The sequence below is a fragment of the Apus apus genome, chromosome 2 (assembly GCF_020740795.1).
Source record: "Apus apus isolate bApuApu2 chromosome 2, bApuApu2.pri.cur, whole genome shotgun sequence".
Taxonomy (NCBI): Eukaryota; Metazoa; Chordata; class Aves; order Apodiformes; family Apodidae; genus Apus; species Apus apus.
Genome location: NC_067283.1, coordinates 11,400,586 through 11,420,853, shown reverse-complemented (window position 1 = coordinate 11,420,853; position 20,268 = coordinate 11,400,586). Strand labels below are relative to the sequence as shown.

General features: G+C 43.3%; 1 protein-coding gene across 3 annotated transcripts in view; it reads left to right on the top strand.

Annotated features, from left to right (window-relative positions):
• Positions 1 to 10,448, top strand: part of ADARB2 (adenosine deaminase RNA specific B2 (inactive)) — a 311,305-nt gene extending 300,857 nt beyond the window's left edge. Inside the window, exons 9-10 of one of the 3 annotated variants that reach the window (XM_051611939.1) lie at positions 5,133 to 5,311; positions 8,191 to 10,448. In XM_051611939.1, the coding sequence (XP_051467899.1) occupies positions 5,133 to 5,311; positions 8,191 to 8,367 (356 nt within the window). In that variant the 3' untranslated portion in view covers positions 8,368 to 10,448. The other 2 variants (XM_051611940.1, XM_051611941.1) reach the window with 2 other exon arrangements.
• Positions 10,449 to 20,268: the final 9,820 nt, after the last annotated feature.

Genomic DNA, 20,268 nt, shown 5'->3' with positions numbered 1-20,268 from the left:
TTGTTCTTCAGGAGAATTCCTAAAACACCAATACAATGTCAGGGTTAGAGAGTCAGGAGGTCAGGATGGTTTCGTGGAGTGCACCTTTGCCTTTCAAAGCCCTTTAGGTTCCTCAGCCAGGAGAGTGTTATTTTATCCCTTATTTATTTAACATTTTTTCATTTTATTTTTTTTAAATGCGTCCTTGTGACAAAATTAGTTTGGCTGAGGCAGAAGTGTTAGTTTAGCCACTGGGGAAATTCTCAGGTTCTGTGTGGTTTAGTACATCTGGCAAGTGTAATGTGCATCTATGTGTTATGAGGTGAGTAGGTCAAAAGGCTTATCTTTATTTGAACAGCTTGTCTCCATTTTTTTTAACTCTCCAGTGCAGCTAGCCAAGGACTGTGAAACGCAAGTATGCAGGAAACTGTGCTTCATACTTCTCCTCTGTGTCCCTTCCTGTCCCTCCTGCTCTAGTCTAGCATGGGCATGACTTCCTACCCACACCACATCATGGGAGGGAGGAAAAGACTCACAGCTGGCCAGGAAAAATCTCCCCATTTCCCAAATCTGGCTGTTATTTTGGCAACACACTTCTGTCTGCCAGAAGCCTCTGCATCTCCTACTGGGGAAGTTGATCTCATCTTGTGCCAGCTCTAACTCTTTATAAGTCCACCCATTACGATCTACATCATACCCACTTCCACAGTGTCTGCAGGATGTACAGCAAAACCCACTTGAACTGCTGAAGGACTGAAAACACAATAAGTGATTTAATAGGAGATTTAACCACAGAACAGTTACTGCTTTGCTGGGTCGGCCTTGCAGAGTAAAAGTAACGGCTCATATTTGGCCCAAGTGTGTAGTTATGTCCAAGAGTCATTGGCAGAAATTTCAAGGGAGTTAGAAATGCATCAGATAGGCCATTGTGTCACTTTAAATATCAGTATGTGGCATGGCTGGCTTCCTGCTTCCTGGAGACTCCTGTTTGGAAAAGCTTTTGCTTTGCTTTCAGTTGTGTTTGTGGGTTTTCTTCAACCCAGGAGAAGCAGTGGGAGGAATCTCTCTCTGTCTACATTGTTTTCATCTGTAAAGCCATTATTTGTAATCTTCCCACCCCCACAAGTCTCTGGGAGCCAATACTGCTTAGAACTTATATTGCTGAGGCTTGTGCTGCATTTCTTTTACCTGGAAAACTGTACTAACAACATATCCAGTGACTCAGTAGATGGGTACCTAGCAAAAGCCATAGCAAATGTGCTAGAGAATGAACCTCAGCAATCTCAGCCAGGCAACTGCACCACACACTCACCTCGGAGATCAGGACACACAGGGAATTCAAATTGCAGGAGTCTTCCAATTGTAAGAATGCCAATTATTTTGTCGTTTGATCATAGCCATACAAACATTTCAGTGGAGAGTCACGGTGTGTGATGAGGTATCCTGAGATAACTCCTTGGCTTCACAGAAAAATAATCAATGAAGTTTTCCACTCACACCAGTTTCAGCTAGATGGAAATTCACTGGGATTACTCTTGGGTGTATTTTTAGAAGAAATAAAAGCCCTGTGTAAATTTTATTTCTTGTTCTCTTAAGTTTGAGGCCACTCTAACAGGTATCCTGAAGAGGCATGAGGTTTTGCTAGGAGAGGGAGGAGAATGAAGACAGATTTCAGTTCATATCCCTCATTATTTGTACAGAGACTTTCCAGTTTCTACAGTCTCCTGTTGTACTCTTTGTTCTGTTGAGTTTAAGAAGAATGCTTCACATAAAGGAGAGAAAATTATCTAGATTATTTTGGTGGTAGCTTTCAAATAAAGTCAGAACAATCATTTGTCAAAGAAAAACATGAAAAAAGAAGCATTTTAAAAGGATGAAAAACAACAATCAGCAAATATATCTAGGTTCTATATGTGCATCTATCATGAGTCTCATGTTCTTTTCTTTAAAGTGTCTTCTCTTATGTTCAGAAAATGATGTGAAAATATCTCCTGCTTCCTGAAAACGTGTATATGATAGTTGGGAAGAGAAAGCATGAAAGCCAAACCAGCACAGAGGGTTTTTCAGGCACTGGGGTGAGCTCCCAACTCTCACAGTAGTCTGCTGAGGGCAAAGGGAGGTTTCAGGCTGGGCAGGGTTGCACCCACAGCCTGCTCTGTCCTCCCTGCAGCCTTTCCTTCTTTTTCTCTGATTTCTGTTTTCACAACAATTGTATTTGATTAGGAGCCTGTGGCAACTTTGCACAACACGATGTTATTTGCTATAATCGTTTTTTGGCACTCAAGTCCTCTAAGCTTTTGGGTGCTCTCTTGACAGAAAGTGGTGCATAGTGTCAAACAGCTGATTCTTATCTGTTTGCATCTTGTTCTGTATAGAGGTGTTTGAATGGCTCCAGAGAGCTATCTGATTTGCAAGCTCTCAGTTTATATCCTGTTGCCTAGGTGAACTGGGGTTTTAGATGCAGACTGATCTGTTATCTCAGGAGGGAAAAAATTGAAAGAGGCATTAATGCGACATGAATGTGTTTACAAATCCTAGGTGAGATTATGACTTAGCTGCAGTTCTCTTCTACACACAGTAGCAAGTTCAGTCCCAGTGACTGGGACGATTTCTGCAATTCTGGCTTTGCCACAATACAAAGTGGTTGTGCTGTAATTTTTTTTCCCCTTCCATGGCCACCTTCCTCTCGCTGTATGTGTTCAGTCCCATCTGGCTCTTGCAGCTACCTCCCAGGGCAGAGGGGACTTCACTGGAAGGAGCAGAGACACCATGTCCCTCACCAACACACTCAAAGGCCCTGAGCAGGAGGCAAGAGCTGCCTGCAGAGGCAGCATCTCAGCCATGTTTGACCCTGCACAGCCCTCCACCTCTCCCTGGTCTCATCCAGAGGCTTACCAAGTTCCACATGTTTAAATGTAGCAATGGATACCGAGTTCCCACCAGTTCTCATCTCCTCCTGTTCTGCCTGACATCAGCAAATGCTTATGGTGTGCAAGAAGCAGTACTTTGGAAAGGACGGGCTTTGATCTCTCTTCTTTAATCCCACCTCTCTGAACAGCCTCTGTCAGTACTTCTCCCTCTTTGCACAATTTCTTTGAAACTCTTCAGTGGAAAATGCAAAGGAAAATGGAACAGGTTGTCCAGAGAGGTTGTGGAGTCTCCTTCGCTGGACAGGTTCCTGTGTGATGTACTCTAGGTGACTCTGCCTGGCAGGGGGGTTGGACTAGATGATCTTTTGAGATCCCTTCCAGCCCCTAAGATTCTGTGTGATTCTGCGTGACCTTTCTCTGTTGCCATCCACCCAAAAGCAATGGAAGCGGGTCCCCATCAAGTTATGCAAACCATGAGCTTTTGCTGGAGCTGCTGCTGGAGATGCTGCAGGCAGGGGCTGCAGCAGGAGCTGCCATTTGGAAGCAGAGATCCAGCCCTGGTACCAGCCTGTGCCAGGGCAGCCATGCCAGGCAGCCCCTGCCCACCAGCACTGTCCCCACCTGCCTGCTCACCACAGTGGCTTTTGTTGTCCAGGTTTGCAGGCTAGTGGCCCACATAGCAAATTAGAAGAAAGAGAATCAACAGCTGTCTCCAGACACATCATCCAATGAACACGTTCTCCAAAATATTCAAACTGCTCTAGGTCACTCTGTCTTTTCCAGCCTTGGAAGCTCCAGGTGTTGATTCTTTGCTCCCAAAACCACTAATGAGTAGGGCAAGACAGAACTAATTTAGTTGCCCTTATCCTGTGCTGGAAAATAAATAACCCCTTTCTTTAATCCTCTTTTTTCCTTGCAAACTAATCCTTCCCTAGTTTCAGGTACAAGAAATGAGAAAGCTACAGGAGTTATGGAAAGGTTGAAATACACTAAATGGTTAAAAAGAGACAGGAATTTATCTGATGAAAAATAACTCTCATGTACACACCCACATCTGACCTTGCAGCCCTGATCTGTAGTTAAAGCCAAGGGAAATCTCACCCCTATAATCACAGAATCATAGAATGGCTCTGGTGGGAAGGGACCTTTAAAGATCATCTAGTTCAGTCCTCCTGCAATGAGCAGGGATGTCTTCAACTAGATCAGGTTGCTCAGAGTCCCATCCTACCTGACTTTGATTGGAGCATCTACCACCTCTCTGAGCAACCTGTTCCAGTGTTCCACCACCCACATTGTAAAAATTTTCTTCCTGTATCTAGTCTAAATCTAGGACCTTTACATTTAAAACCATCACCACTTGTCCTGTTGCAACAGGCCCTGCAAAAAAATTTGTCCTGGTCTTTTTTCTAAGCCCCCTTTAAGTAGTGAAAGGCTGCAAAGGTCATCCTGGAGTCCTCTCTTCTCCAGGCTGAACAATTCCAACTCTCTCAGCCTTTCCTCATAGGATAGTTGTTCCACCCCTCTGATCATTTTTGTGGTGCTCCTCTGGACTCACTCCAACAAGTCCCTGTCTGGCCATGTAGGCAGAGGACTCCAATATGTAATTCAGATGTCAAAATTCCATTTAACAATTTCCAAACTGTTGCCATTAGGACACTAACTAACTCTTGAAGAGATTGTTGCACCTATACAGGGTAGAAATGTTGCAAGAGTTCTCTGTGTAGCTCTGTGATGTCTACAAGATCAGTATTAGCTTGGATCTAATAAACTCTCTGTAATGATGAAATTTATGTTTAATATTTCCTTACCCCCGATTTGTGCTCCCTACAATCCATAGTTCCTATCACAGTCAAGGCCCCAGTAGTAAAGAGCAGATAAATATGCTGGACCATGGAAAGCTCAGCTGGAAGAACTCATGACAAAAGCACTTTGCTGCTTAGTACCTTTTAAAGACCAGTTATCCTGTTAAAGACTTTCTGAAAGATTTCTCTCAGCAATCAGAACACTTGTCAATACCACATGCTACAATCTAATGGCTTTCCTTAGGCTAACAAAAACTTGCCTGCAAGGTGGAAAAAAGATCTATAGGAATTGCTAAATTATCTCTCTCTCTAAGGTACTCAGACTAGTAACATTTAACTGATGGTGACAACAGCACGTGCAGTGCACCATGTCAGCTTGTTTGCTAAAGGAGACCTCATCTGGCACAACGCCCCACCACATGTTAGCAGCCTCTGGAGATTTTGAGCACTGGATGTTACTGGTGTCCTTCTCTCCTGCCAGGGATTAGCCACGCTGACGCTCGGCAGCCTGGAAAATCTCCTGGCTTCAGTGTGAACTGGATTGTGGGGAACACTGACCTGGAGGTTATCAATGCTACAACGGGGAAGAGGACCTGTGGGAGTCCCTCACGGCTCTGCAAGCACATGTTCTTCACTCGGTGGGCAAAGCTTCATGGCAAGGTAGGTCTGATGCACTGACAGGACAATGACACAGCTAGTGTGGGCTAGTCCTTCCCTTCAAGTCAACCCTGTTTCAGTAGTTTCGTGATGAAGCTGTAGACTCCACAAGTGTCCTGTGTCTCTCATGGTACACCCTGGGCAAAGGTCAGGAGCCTAGAGCCTGTGGAGTCAGCTCTGGGAGCTGAGAGTCCAGAGAAAGCCAAGGGCAGAAATCCAGGCAGGTTTGGAGCAGCAATAGGTATTCAGGCTGTCCTTGGTGATGGAGACATGCTCAGATGAGCAGTCAAAAGCCAAGAGAGTGTTAAGTGTCCATACAAGCACAACTGAGTGATTTTTTATGCATCTCATCACTAGCATCCCTTTAAGTGTTCATCTCACTGAGTCTTAGAGGCCTGAAGGAAATATTTCTGATGGCCTTGGAGGCATCTCCCTCACTTCATTGTACCACTGGGGTTTAGACTTCCAACATAAACCACTCCTGATCTCACCCATATTAGCTGACTAAAGCAGGTGCCATGGATTGCCCACTCTCCTCCTCTTTCCCACTCTCCCAGATGTGGTGATAAATCCATACAACTACTGCTTCTCACAGGGTGAGTGGCCAGGTGCTGAAGGTTCTCCAATTTCATTACACTCAGAATTAATACAATTTTATGGCATTAAAACTACAGGCTGCACTTAATTAAAATGGCCACCACTCCTTGACAGACCTGCTTTCTCTAGGGTACATGGTCGTGGACTCCCCTTATCTGAAATGACACCAAATTCAACCTGCTCATGCACTTCATTTTACTTCCTATAGACAGGAGACAGTGGCAGGACATGTGGATGGCCAAAAACTCCAGGCTGGAACCTAGGGATGTAGGACATATGGGAAGAAGCTTGATGTAGAATAAGGAAATTTTCCTCTTGATATTCCTGATTCAGGAGCTGCTTCTTATCTTGTCTGACACTTCAAGGACCTGCTGGGGGAGAGAAGGACACAGATACCAAGGTAGTGAGCCTGTCCCCACCATTTCCAGATGGAGCAACAGGGAAAATACAAACTATCTCTTCAGTCCACGTACTTTCACTATGAGAATTATGATTTGCTAAAAGGAAGCTTGTAAAGAATTGTCATTAATTCCATGTAGAGTGGGAGAAGATGAGGACAAGAAAATAATTATTTTATTCCATGCCAAAACCTTTTAACTATCGGGAAACAAGTGGAAGAGAAGAAAGCAGGGTGAAGGTAGGGCAGTCTGGAGCCAATTACACCAACAAAGTGATTCCAGAAGGCAAAGGGACAGGCATGATGGGGAGGTATGAGGGCAAACCAAAAGGGATTGTTCTTTTCTGCTGGAGACCCCAGGGAAGGAGGCTGGTGGGAATCATGCCAGCCCTGGCAGTGGCGTGTCCTGTCCTATCAGGGACATTGACCCTCATGGGAGCAGGAGAGACCAGCCTGAGCTTCATGCCCAGGTCTCAGTCACAGTTCAATGTCACAGGTCCCAGACTATGTCTTGCCCAGCAGGTGGCATGGGAAGAAGGTGAGAAGCACTCCTGCTGCCCCCAAAGTAGAGCGATCCTCAGGGAAACAATACCTGGGACCAGTTAGGCCCCAGGGCAGGCTACAGCCAGGAGAGCTGGGCTGCACCTGGCTGGCTCTGGGGATGGGGCTGGGGGGAGCAGGAGGGGGTAACTCACAGCTGAGCACAGCACTTCGCTTTTGACAGAACACAGCATTTCATGTCATCGTTGGGTGGTCATCCACCTGTGAGTAACACAGGGGCAGCTGGAGGATGCCACCACCAGTCAGGACAGCTTGTGGCCCATTGACACTCTGGCTAGCAGCATCACTCTCCCCTGCCAGCTGGGCCATCACACCCCGTGGTGTGGCAGTGACACCCAAACCTCAGCAGCTCGTTTCAGGCTGTGCCTTCAACCTCTTCCTTTAGTTTGTTTGTCAACATTTCTCCTTTTTAGAGAGAAGGAAAGCAGTATTGTTGGCTCTCCAAGGCCACGTTTTGAGGGTGCTTTTTCCTACAGAGTGCCATTTCCCTGGCTTGTAAATGTTGGACTTTTCCCCCTTCTGCTTGCTTTAAGGCATTTTCCAGACTTTGGTTTCTTTTGTGTAATGTCAAAGCCTCACTGTTGGTTCAACACTGTTGGGCAGGTCAGAGGAGGTTGTTTTTTCAGTCCATAAGGAATGTGAAGGGTGCTGGCTCCCACTGGTGTGCTCAGGGTGATGAGGGGCAGTGGACACATGTTGCTGTCTTCCGAGGCAGCTCCTGGCAGGCAGCTCTGGACTCCTGGTCTTCCCACACCAGCATGAATCTGGACACCTGATTTCTGCTCCATCTTACACAGGTTTCACAACATCTCCTAAGATAACACATTAAAAGAGAGAAAAGGAGAGAGTGCAGGAGGTGACTCTGGGAGGTGACCTGGTGATATCTCTTTGCATATACTTGGAAGCACTGAGCTGCTCCGCTTCCTGGGCTAGACTAAGAACATTCTTTAAAGATCCCCAGAAATTACTTTCTTCTCTTTTTTTTTCCCCCTAAAAATAATCTTGATTGAGAAGTAGGCATTTGCCTTTGTAAAACACACCCAGATTTGCTACTGTCTATGCTCAACTCCGAGTGAAAGCTGTTTATGCAGTTCCTCTTCACAATGGCCTGAAACGATGTCCGAGGCATTTATTGCTTCCCTGTTTTTTATGTTGTTGATCCAAAAGCAAACACACAAAGCACAATGATTGTTTGTTTGTTTGTTGCTTAGGAAATGTAGACGGGAAGATTATACAGCTACTGAAGCCTCCTGTTTCTTTTGGCTCGTCGGTTGATTTTTTTTATTATTATTTTATTTTTTCCCCTTCCCTGGTTTTTGTTCTGCAGCTGAGCACACGAATGCCAAGCCATGGAGGCGTGCCACCAATGTACAGCGAGGCAAAGCTGGTGGCTCAGACGTACCAGTCTGTCAAGCAGCAGCTGTTTAAAGCTTTTCAGAAAGCCGGTCTGGGCACCTGGGTGAAGAAACCCCCAGAGCAAGATCAGTTCCTACTAACTGTATAAATCACTTGACACCTTTTCTACATGACCGGATCAAATCAGCTGGAGAGAAGGCTAGGCAGGATGCATGAGCAGAGAGAATCGAAGCAGTTTGAGATTTAATAGCAACCTCTATGAGAATATCTGCTTTTAACTCTGTATTGGAAATACATAAATAGAAATGTGTCTGATGCACTGAACTCGACTTTAGACAACTGCTTTTTCATTATCACTTCCCAAGACTGTACCTGCCTAAATTATAATGTCACCCCCACAAAGATTTTGCTTTTCATTGTTTCTTGCTGGTGGTTATTACTGATTTGAGATGTTAGTGAGCCACCCATCTGATTCAAAACAGGGTTTGTTTTCCCTCACACAATCAGTGCAAAAGACATCATTGAATAATGAAAAAATAGTGAGCAAAGACAGAGGTATCCCACGTACATGACATGACAGAAGGTCTCAGAGCATCCATAATCATCCACAAAAAATAAGGTGTCTAATGTCTATGCAAAAATCTTCCTGTCAGCTGTCTAAATCTGTGAGAAAGAATTTGGATCTCAAAGGTACGCAGCATTTTTGAAACTCCATTTTCCACTACTGTCTCTGAGCACAAAGCTGGATGTCAGGATTCCCTTGGTTTTTACTTGTTCCCTCTGACACCTTGGAAAAACCACCTCCCACAAAATCTTCAGTTCCAGCCACAAGTTTTACACAGTATGAATTTAAATTATCCAGGCCCAGTTTGTCGCACTTGACCTTTAGACACCAGCTTAGAATGCAGATGCTCTTCAAGAGGGCATTTCCACCCTGGGCTGCCTGCAGAGGTAGCCAGCTGCACAGGGGCTGCCAGTGAAGACGAGCATGATGATGGATGCTCCTAGCTCTGGAGGTTCAGGTAGCTGCCTAAACTCAGGCAGGATGGAGTCAGGACCTCAGAGCCTCAAATTTCAAAGCTTGTGAGGATACACAGCTCTAAATTAAGTGGGTGTGAGCTCAGGATGTTCTGTACATCCGAAAAATTGCTGGGGTGGGTAGCCACAACCGAGACATCCCAAACTGGAGAGCACAGTTGATATTTGACTCCTTCCTGCCTCAGTTTCTCCAGCTGTCAAATGGAAACAATAATACCTGTTTCACATCTGAGGAATTTGGCAGAAACAAAGTCCTCCAGTCATATGCAATGGTGTGAGCCAGATTCTGCCACTCTTGCAGTGAGTTTTGTCTCCCCACATAGTGCAATTGACATAAGTGAAGAAGATGCAACTACAGGCTTGGGTAAGGTCTTACTCAAAGTAAGAGTTTTCAGATTCTAGCTCTGTGTACATGCCAAGTATTATTATTATTATTTATGTTCATCTGAAGCCTGAAAAGCAGGAGGGGGTTTTCAGTGAGGAGATGAGTAGCACCCAACAGTTAAACATTTGCTTCATAACTGGCTGGGTCTTATACAATCTTGTATTTGAACCATCCCAAACTTCATCAGAATGCAGAAGATACAGTCATGGGAGAACTGAGCTTTGACAGTCCCACTGCAGAACCAACCTTCAAATGCCCTCTGTATTTCTTTAATTATTTTTTTTTTCTAAATTACAGGATTTGCGGGTATATAACTACTGTTTTCTTTTTATTCCTGTGATTCTCTTTAAATCTGTATATAACATGCTGCTACTGATTTGTGATAATTGTCTTGGTATTTTCTCAGAATTGTCAAGCTGAGTTACTTTTCAAACAACACAAGGCTCATATTTTTCCATGTAATTTCCTTTACACGGGAAACTGTTCCTATCAATAAAGATAGATGCTCTTTGTATAGGGTTTATCATGTTTGGAGAGCCATATACGGTAAATACATTGTTTATTGATGCCCACAATAGAATAGCTACAGTATTTTGATGAGATTTTATTTTTAGATTATAAACTACAAGATGTATCTATAGTGTCTTGTATAAAAACAATTGTGATAAACTAGAATTTTTAAATTAGATAAAACAAAGCTCTCTCCTTCCAGAAACCTTTTCAGCAAAATAATACATTCCATATTAACTACCAAAAAATATATTTAAAAAAATCCTTAGAGTAGAAATAGTTTAAAAAAATAAAAATTAAAAATAAGAAACAAAACCAAACCTGAGACATTTCAATAATGGCAGCATTTGGTGGTAACCACTTTGTCAATACTTTGACCACTTTGTTAGCTGTTCTGATGGACATTCAGAATATTTTTGGCACCTTCTGGAGCTTCCCTATACCTTCACGCAGTCCTGTCCTCTAATACAGCTGTCACTGGTGCAGACCTTCAGCATGATCTGGGCAGCAGATTGGTGGGGGTCAGGCCCATGACTAGAGGTGCAGGAGAAGATGTGTGTGATGCTGGCATTGATGATCCCAGGGGCTCCAGCTGCTCCCACTGAGGGAAAGAATCCAGAGGAGGACAAAGCTTGTCATGCCAATAGGGCAGGGGGAAGCAGTGTCTTCTACTTTTCCTCTCCAAGTTAGTCTTATCTAGCACAATAGAGACTTCCAGAGTTCCTCCTTAAGTCTCTCTGCCCTCGTCCATCCTTCTCCAGCCCTGGCATGACATCAGCTCAACTAATACATGTAGCTCCACAGGCCGGTGTTGCAGCTGCTCTGACAAAACACTGTACCTGATATTTTTAAGAATAATAATAAAAAAAAATGTGATGGGATTGAGTTATCCTTTGTTGCAAGAAGTATATAAATGCAATCCTGGATTCAGCTGCCAGGATGAATTTAGTAGTGGGGACCAAACTGAGTCTCCACTGCAAGTGGTCATCAGCTGATCTCATTGAAGGCAATGGAGTTGCACCTGCTTGCACTAGGGTTGAATATGACCTTAAATGTCTGTTTCTTCTCATTACGTGCAGTGATAGTGTGTGATGGGGCCACATCCCAGCAGCACACATGACCTACACACAGCATTTCCTGAAGTAGAGGAAAACTTGCTCAGTAGTAATTCTTTAGTGAAGATTCTGTACATAAGAAGCATGAGTGAATGGCAATACTGTACCAATGGATGTACATTTGTAATATTTGTAAAAAAAAAATAAAAATAAATAAACTAAAAAGACAACAAAAGAAAATAAACCTGAATTTACATATGTGAATTTGCTGCTAAGTTCTGTAAATTGCACTTCAGTGATACCTGATAAGTGAATGTTTCTGTTAAGTGAATAAAATGCCAAGTAAAATTGTTCTTTCATTGTTTGTTGACCATTTTTCACTGTGGCTTAGCAATCAAATTGAATGTGCTCCAAAATGCTAGCATCTATTTTTACACACACCTACCATAGATCTACAGACAACAGGTTCTTATTCAGTTTGAATCTGATGCATCGTAGGAATCACATGCTTGGATTGAGACATGGATGTAGATTGAGACATGCTCATGTAGAAGAAGCCATGCAAGGACACAGTCTTACCTTGGAAGAAGAGTGAACTGGGTCCATCCCTAATTTGATCCTTCTATTTTACACTCAGAGGTCTTTCTTAATAAAAACTAAACCCGTTTTTGCAAACTCTCACTACATGGGGCTTGCTGTATAAAGCCACTTAAGAAAACTAAAACGATGAACAAAAGGTCAGTACCTCTCTGCAGATTTCTTCTTCATTGGTGGAGTGGCCTTGGTTTATTCATGCTTTAAGCTATCAGTATTTAACTAAAATAGACTAAAGTCACATTGAGCCCAAATGGCACCATCCACCCAAATGTTTAACATGCATTATTGGATGAGCATCTCCTGGTGCCTTGAGATTAATACCCTTGGCCGGTTATCACAGAGATCACTGATGTTACCAGAGTCTCCAAAGCCTTTCAGAAGCACCCACCATCAAATTACAAATTACAAATTAACTAACAGTTAAAATTGGCTAGAAAGAGATTTCCCCGTCCACCTCCTTGTGAAGACTGGGTTCCAAGGCAAAATGAGCCTGACAGCTTACAGGAAGCCTTACCAGCTTGCTGGCCCCACAGCTCTTTGCTTGGTCATGCTGGAGAGGTCAGCATCAGACCCACACAAGGGTCCTCCCGTGGGTTTTGCTCCCCAGCATAGCAGAGCAGGGGCTAGGTGTAGCTTTATTTTTAAGCTAAGACTTTGCTGCAGTTCCACTTCCTTAGATTGGATCTGTGTCATTAGGTATTTGAGCAGGATAAGGAGGACAGGAGAGAAGAAAGCATTTGCAGGGTGAAGTTTTTTGTATGGAAAAAAGTCACCGAGATCTGACTCAATGCCATCAACCACAGTGGATTGTTGTCTTGAGTAATAAAAGCAACAGATTGTCAGTATTTGTAAATCTCCAAGTGCATTTTCACACATACATTTTTCTTGTTTAACTGGATCTAAAGCAAAATCTAAAATCTAACTAAAGCAAATCCCCTAACCTCACTCTCACCACAGCCTTGTACACAGTAGTTACTTCCCTGCCAGGAAAAATGGTCACATTAGTGTAACACCATCCCAAACAGATAGAAGTTTCACCAGTAGAAAGGCAGGTTGTGCCACTATCCATGCTCAAGGTGATGAGCTTATCATTATTTTGGCATAAAAAAATGTAAACACCTAAATTCTTACTTGTCCAAAGCCGTGCATAACATCAGCTCTCCTTGCAGATGGGCTCTGAAGGGTTTATGCTGAGACCACTGCAAATGCAGGAACCAAGCACAGTTTTGGCCATGAAGGGCAAAGAGTGGAGATGAAGTGGTCCCTACCAAGGCTTCCCAGCAGCCTGGCAGCCCCTCATCCTCCTCCTGGGCAGTTTGGCCACAGCTGAGTCAACAGCAGGTGATTTCTAGCCTGCTTTCTCTTCTAAAAGTAGCTGCTATTGCCCAGTCATGGTAGACAACAGCATACAATTTGGCTGCCAAAAATAACTACAGAACAGTCATTAGGGTAAATTATATGGATGGATTCGGTGTTTAATCTCTTTAAGTTTAAAGGCTAAATACCAGAACTGCATTTACAACTTTACAGGAGTACAACCCAGCATCACCAGGTACAGTTATTTCTCTTCCAGCTGTATGTTGGAAAAGCAACAACACAAAACATAAAAAAGCTGATATATCAACTATGGAGGGCTTCAGAGAAAGGCCTGTTTCTCAAATAAAATAAGTCCTTCTGCTGCAGTTATACCTTGATAGCCATGCTTGTCTGTTGAAAAATGAAATAGCAGTTTGAGAGCTTTTTAAGCCTTTTGATTCATCGCAGTTGTTCTTACTTTCCAGCCCTGAGACCTGATTACTTTGGCTGGTTTCAGTTTGATTATGTGGATAACCAGTTTAGCCAGAAAACTGGAAGAAGTCACAGAAAATCTGAGACTTTTAAAAAGGTGATGACAGTCTGTCATTACCCAAAACAACACAAAGACATACAAGCATATGCGCACGTATGAACACATGTGGCTCTTAGTACCTCAAGGCCTCCTCCATAAATAATGTGGCCTTAGAGAAAGGGGATTAATAATCATTGCTTTTTCAGCAATGAAATAGTTCTGCTCAAATGCTTCATTCAGTCTGGCTTTTCTGGTAATTAAATCCTCTATTAGAGAAGTTTATGTTCTATTTTATCAACTTCCTTTGCAATACAGAATTACTTTGACTAGACCATTAAAGCCTTGTTCTGCCGTGGAGAGGAAAGTTCCTGTTCATTGTCCTCTGGCTCTGAACAGATGCCTTCATAGCCTAGGCTGCCACAAAACAAGCCAAGCCAACACCCAACTTTATCAAAATAACCTCCCACAAAAAAAAAAAAAAAAAAAAAAAAAAAAAAAAAAAAAAAAAGAAAGATGTGAAGAATGGTACATATTGTTAGGTCTGAATAGTTCCTCTGACAGACTAACTAGTGCCTACATCTCCTTCTCCTGGGACCTCAAAGTCATGCTCAGGTGTTAGCACAGGCTGTACTTCACATACACACCAAGGAGGTGGTTTAGCTGCAGGACCCTTCCCTCCTACCATCACCAGCTTGACTCCACCCAGCCCTGCCTTCCGCAGCATACTCTTTGATACACAGTCCTTTTATTATTTAATTTTATTTCAACAAGGAAAGTAAGATTTTTACCCACTTAAGAGTGGTAACTTTTAAATCTATGATAAGGTATATTTTTTACTGTGGATTCTAAAGCAATTGGCTTTTTTTAAAGCAAATTGCTTCTTCACATTGTGGTCTCAGTGGTAAAAGGAAGCATTTTCAGATGAAACAACAGGTTCCAGCATCCCCTTGACACCACAGGCACCTAAAATGCTGACCATCACACAGAACTGTGAGGCTTGGTCTCCTAAATCTCAGGTTTCATTGGGAGATGAGGAAATACTATCCAAAAAAGACTTGTTAACCTACCTGTCACCATCAACACTGAAATGCCACATTGTTGGGTACCAAACCCTTGCTCAGCCTCCAGCATTAAGTACCCTGTAGAGCCTGTTCATCTGCTTCTGAGCATGCCTCATCCTGGCTGCCTGGTATGTGGCCTGGTGCTGATCCCCACCATGCTTTGTCCTCTCCAGATTCATGAACTACACCTAACACATTCTACTTGTGATCATCTCAAAGGCTCTACAAGACCAGAACCCAGTAAAACAGGAGGGTCCTTTTTCATTGAGTAATTTAAATGATAAACCCCTCAAGCTGCTGTCTAAAGGAATAAGCAAGTATCATAATCAGCAGAAAATCAAGCACTCAAGAAGAAAGGTATGGAGAGGATGTGTCTCACTTTTATATCGTTTCACATTTTATATATATAATCTCAATTAGCTAAATGATTCATTATTTAATAATCTTTTGGCATCAGAGAGAAAAAAAAATGACTTGATAACACAGCTGGTTTGGGGATACTTTCCTGGGAAAGAAACAGACCTGAGTTCTTGTCAAGGTTTTACCCTCTCAAGTGAGGAAGAGATGTACAGGTGAAGAACCCCAGATGGGGGAGCTCCTGGCCTCCAGGCAACGGGTTCACAACACATAAAAAAAATCTTCATTGCTCAAGGACCATCTTCATTTCAACTGCTTCATCCACCCAGAGGATAGGTGTATCATTTGAATCCATTTTTTAAACTTCCTGGATAGAGAAAAGTGGCTTCATAAAGTGATTCATGCCACTTAACACTGTCTAAGAAATGTGGAGAACCTGCCCTCTTCCTTCTCACAGGAAGCTGACTTTTGAGTATTAATACTATTCGGCTGTAAGAAAAGAATACAGTGTATATATATATATATATATATGTATATCTGTATGCATATATATGAAACAGATGTATCTGTTTTTAAAGTTAAGTGTGAACATTTTATAGTTCTGGAAAGAAGGCATTACAGCTATAAGTTTTGTTGACTGGCTAAATTAACATATACTGTACCTATTTAGAGGTTTGGTGAGGGAGTTTATTCTTAACATAACTTTGCTAGCATTGAAATCATTCAAAGACTCACTATTAGAAGCAAGCAATAAGGTTATTGTCACAGTTTGATTCAGGATTGACAACTAAATCAGTGACAATAATGCTCTCTATCCCCTCTCCCTACCACCCAGGAAAGGAAAGAGAGAATAAGGAGAGGGAGTTTCCAGAATGAAAACTGAACTAGACAGGTTTAATTGAACACTAACGATAAAAGAAAATGTGTACATATATGTGTATTTCAGGAATGTGCAAACCCCTATCACTTCCCCCACCTCCAGCAATTCCCCTGGCATCTCCTGAGCTGTGAACAATCCCAAAATGTCCCAGAGCTGCCAGAGATAGTGACAGAGCAGCCAGGAACTGAGGGGAGAGTGATGAGGGTCAGGAACACACAGGCCTGGGGAGCATTGGACAGACAGAGTCCTCCATGGACGCCGGCCACGAACAGAAGAGATGGAGGAAGAAGAAGAAGGGCTTGAGTTCCATGATCCTTGACTTTACACCAAGTATTACTTACATATATAGGTATGGAATATCTCTGGCCAATTCTGCCATCCATCTAGTCCACTCCTTCTACAGGAGGGTTGTAGCAAATTCAACAAGTAGAGCAAAGTGTCCTTGGTGTCTAGGCACTAACTATAAACATCCACATTATCAGTCCACTAGTTGAAAAATTTGTGTGCTACTTAAAAGGGAGTTCACTGAAGGAAAAAAATAATCAGTAAAAAGAAATTTACTTCATCCTGGCTCAAACCAGGACATTTAGATTGATACAAAATTCATGTTTCAACTTAAGGGCTAAGAGAACTCACTCCATATGAACGTGGGGTTTTTTTGGGCCAAAACACAGGTCCTAGCCCTGACACATCTGTACTCACTGGAAAACCAAAAACATCTATCATGGGCATCTAAGCCTTTGCATTAGAATTTCCTTGTGGTGCCTCAGCATTTCCTGTACAAGTTCAGCTCTCTGTTCTGTGTGTGGCTTTCCTAAAATATTCTTTCACCTTCTTGTTTGGTTACTTAAAGGTTACTCATAGAGGAGATGCAGAGATCACTCTATCCCAAAAGTGTCAGTGAAATGTACCCAAAAAATAATTTTGGCCCACTGCATTATGGAATTGTACAACTAAGGTAACAAATCTGAAACTTTAATGCAAATCCATTGACTTCAAGCAACACAGACTAGTGCAACTGAGCAGAATTCAGTTTATGGAGGGAACTGGGAGGTTAAGGTCAGATGAAAAAGGTCCATGAAAACACTTCATCATTCCCTCTCCTTGTACTTCCCCAGTGCTACTCAATGATTTGCACCACTGAACACTGAAGCAGGCTGCTAGTGTCTCTAGACAAGGCTGGCTGAAGATTACGCTGTGAAATGACATTAAACTGGTGAAGCATTTTAGTGCTTATGGGATTGGCCAGGGAGTGCCATACTTTACTCCTGCTGCTAATTTCTCTCTTCTTTTGTCATCTTTCTTACAGTTTTCATGAAGAAAATGCTCTGTTCAGACATTGCAGATAAGATTAGACAGACCTTCATGGGAAGATGGGAAGGACATTTGAGCATGGTCCCCCACATGTCACAGCAGTTCAGTACCTCTGTCCCAGGACCAGGTCCATAATATCATTTTGAGTTGTAGTTTTTTTCTTTTATTTTCTTTTCTTTTTTTCCATAAGCATGCTCAGTTTCTGCTGCTGCATCTTTTTCATTGCCAACTCTTACTACAAATTTCCCTGACAGAAAGCGACACAATCATGGCCCAAACTAACATCTCTCAGTGTCATAATGCCACTGAGGTCAGGAACTTTTGGGCTTCCCCTGCTAGCACTGCTGAGTACCCGCTGCTAATATAGGTAAATGTAAAAGAAGACACAGAGAAACAGTAAACCAAACTAAGTACACATTTTAAATGAATCAGCTCTATCCATCTTTTACAAGGAGGTTTGCAACAGCTCCTGACTTCACTATTGTTATTGTTAGTTTGACTAATCTGATAGTCTTCCAGCCCTCTAAGCTGCTTTTTTTACTGCTAGAAGTGTCCTAAGCAACACAGAAACAAGTTGCTGTAGAGGTGCTGAGTGTGGAAATTACTTGGGTTGCCCTGTGCTTGTTGTCTTGTGTCTGCAGCAGCGGGAGGGCTGTGCGTGGTCCTTTGCCTTCACAAAGCCCTGCCTGTCTGCTCCCCCCACCTGCAACAGGGCTGTAGGAGCCTCCATCAGAGGTGATTAATTCATTATTGCCACCAACAATAAGATAGATCATGCTTATGAGTCATATTGGCCTTTAATATCTGCAAGCCAGTGAAAAGAAAACTGCATTAATTTATATTCATTACAGTAAATTAACAGACTAGAGCCCTTCAGTCCTTTGTATCCTTTTGCTCAAGCACTGGCAGCAGCAATCTGCACTGGGGAAATGGCAGAAGCTGCCCAGGAAAAGTGAGCAAAAAACCTAGCTGCCTCCAAACCTCTGGGGCTGGCCTCTGGCTTGCTTTCCAAACTAAAATAAATAAATAAATAAACCACTCAGTGTATCCAAGGAGCTGTTGTAGCCCATGGGCTGGTAGCTTTGTCATAGATATGCATGTGTGTGTACGTGTATATACACATATTTATATATATTTGCTTAATGACTCCATCCTACGTGCTGAACCACAATACTGGTACTCAGTGACCCATCATTTGGCCAGTGCGTCCCCTACCAGAAAATGCAGGTACAAGGCTCTATGTCCTGCTGTTTAAGCAGTAATTTTACTTGCATTTAGTCTGGGACTGCCTCTGAGAAAAGCATTGTTCCCTTTGTTGTTCCCTGCCACATCCCTCTCCCTGCACGACACTGGCAATGGAGTCCAGGCAGGTGCCCAGAAATGGAAAGCAGGAAAGCTGATCCTGCTGAAAACCTGGTCACCTTTTCTTTCTCTTTTCCAGCCTGGGATATTATTTCAGAGTAGGTCCAAGTGCTCATTCCGGTTCACCACAGAACCACACATGCACATGTGCCAACACAGTGCAGGGGTCAAAAATGAAGGCAGGCAAAGGGACCGCTCTGCACGGTGACAGTAATGCTGCAAATGCAGGTCCCCTTGCACCCTTATATCAACCCTCAGAACATCAGCATTTGTGGCTAGGATGATTTGTTGCCAACATCTTCCTGCTGGCCCCTTCATCACCACTGGTTCCTTCCTGAGACCAGCAGATGACTCTCGTTCAGCCACCGTGCAGAGGGAAGGGGCTGGCAGGAAGATGACAACAACAAATCAGCCCTATCCCAGGGGAGTTATAACCCAGGGAAAGGCAGGAACGAAAGCAAGGCCTATTCCCATGTGCTTCTTTCAAGGCTTCAGGAAAGTCACACGAATGTGCTTTTTCCTCCACGTGAACAATAAACACTGACCTATTGTTGAAGTCTCTTTACAAATGTTTGTGTACTGTAAGGACTAGACTAACAAACATAAAACTATTTTTCCCCCCACACTCAAAGTGAAGTCAACATCTGCTGCCAATTGATCAAATCAAATTAAAAATGGAGCTGATCTTCTCTATCTCAGTTTCTGTACATTCCCTCAGAGACATGGAGGGGGGGAATTTCCTTCTCTGTGGAAAAGAACTATCAGCTCTGTAGCCTCCTGCTTAAGCACCAGTGGATTCTGCCTTTCCTTGCCCCCATCTTGTGATATTGCATTTATCTGTCTCTCATCACCACCTCCAAGTGCTCTGGGAGCTGTCCTGGGACATCCCCAGCCCTGCAGAAGAACTCTGACTTCATCTGGACACTCCAACAGCACATCCATGTCTCAGCCCTGGCAGCAGTATCAGGCTCCAGGGAAAAGGGGAAGTCAGCTGAAATACCAGGAATTAGGAACCCTGATAATAAAAAAACAGCAATGGCATTTGCCAGTGTTGGTGAGCCAACGTGAGGATTTTGGAAATGCTGATATAGATGGGCTGGACATGAAGCCTAACAGACAGGAGAACCAACCTTGCAGCCCTTCCTGTCCCTCCACTGAATGTGTCAGAGCATTTCTTGGGCAAGATTGAAGATTTTTATCCCTAAAAACAGATTTTTATATCTAGGCAAGTTTATTGTTCCTAATAGACTCATATTAGCAGTAGTACATCTAATACATCCCCAGTCCTTAGCAGAGGAGTGAATCATAAAAAGGTTTTGGTTTGGAAGAGACCTTTAAAGGTCACCTAGACCAACCCCCTTGCAATCAGCAGGTACATCTTCAACTAGATCAGGTTGCTCAGAGCCCCATTTAACGTGACCTTGTGTCTCAGCACATAGTTTTTATGCTGCCCCATTACTAACGGGAAACTGAGGCACAGAGTGTCAAGGTGGCCATGGCAAAGTCCCAGCAGTGAGAAGTGTCTCTGCCAGGCCATGGAGCCTTGGAAAAACACCTTACCATGAGCCTTCCTGCCTCCCCAACATGGACCCTGGGGCGTAATCTCTGCCCTTGTGAGCCAGAGATGGTGTGTAATGCTCCTATGCCGTGGGAGTACCATGA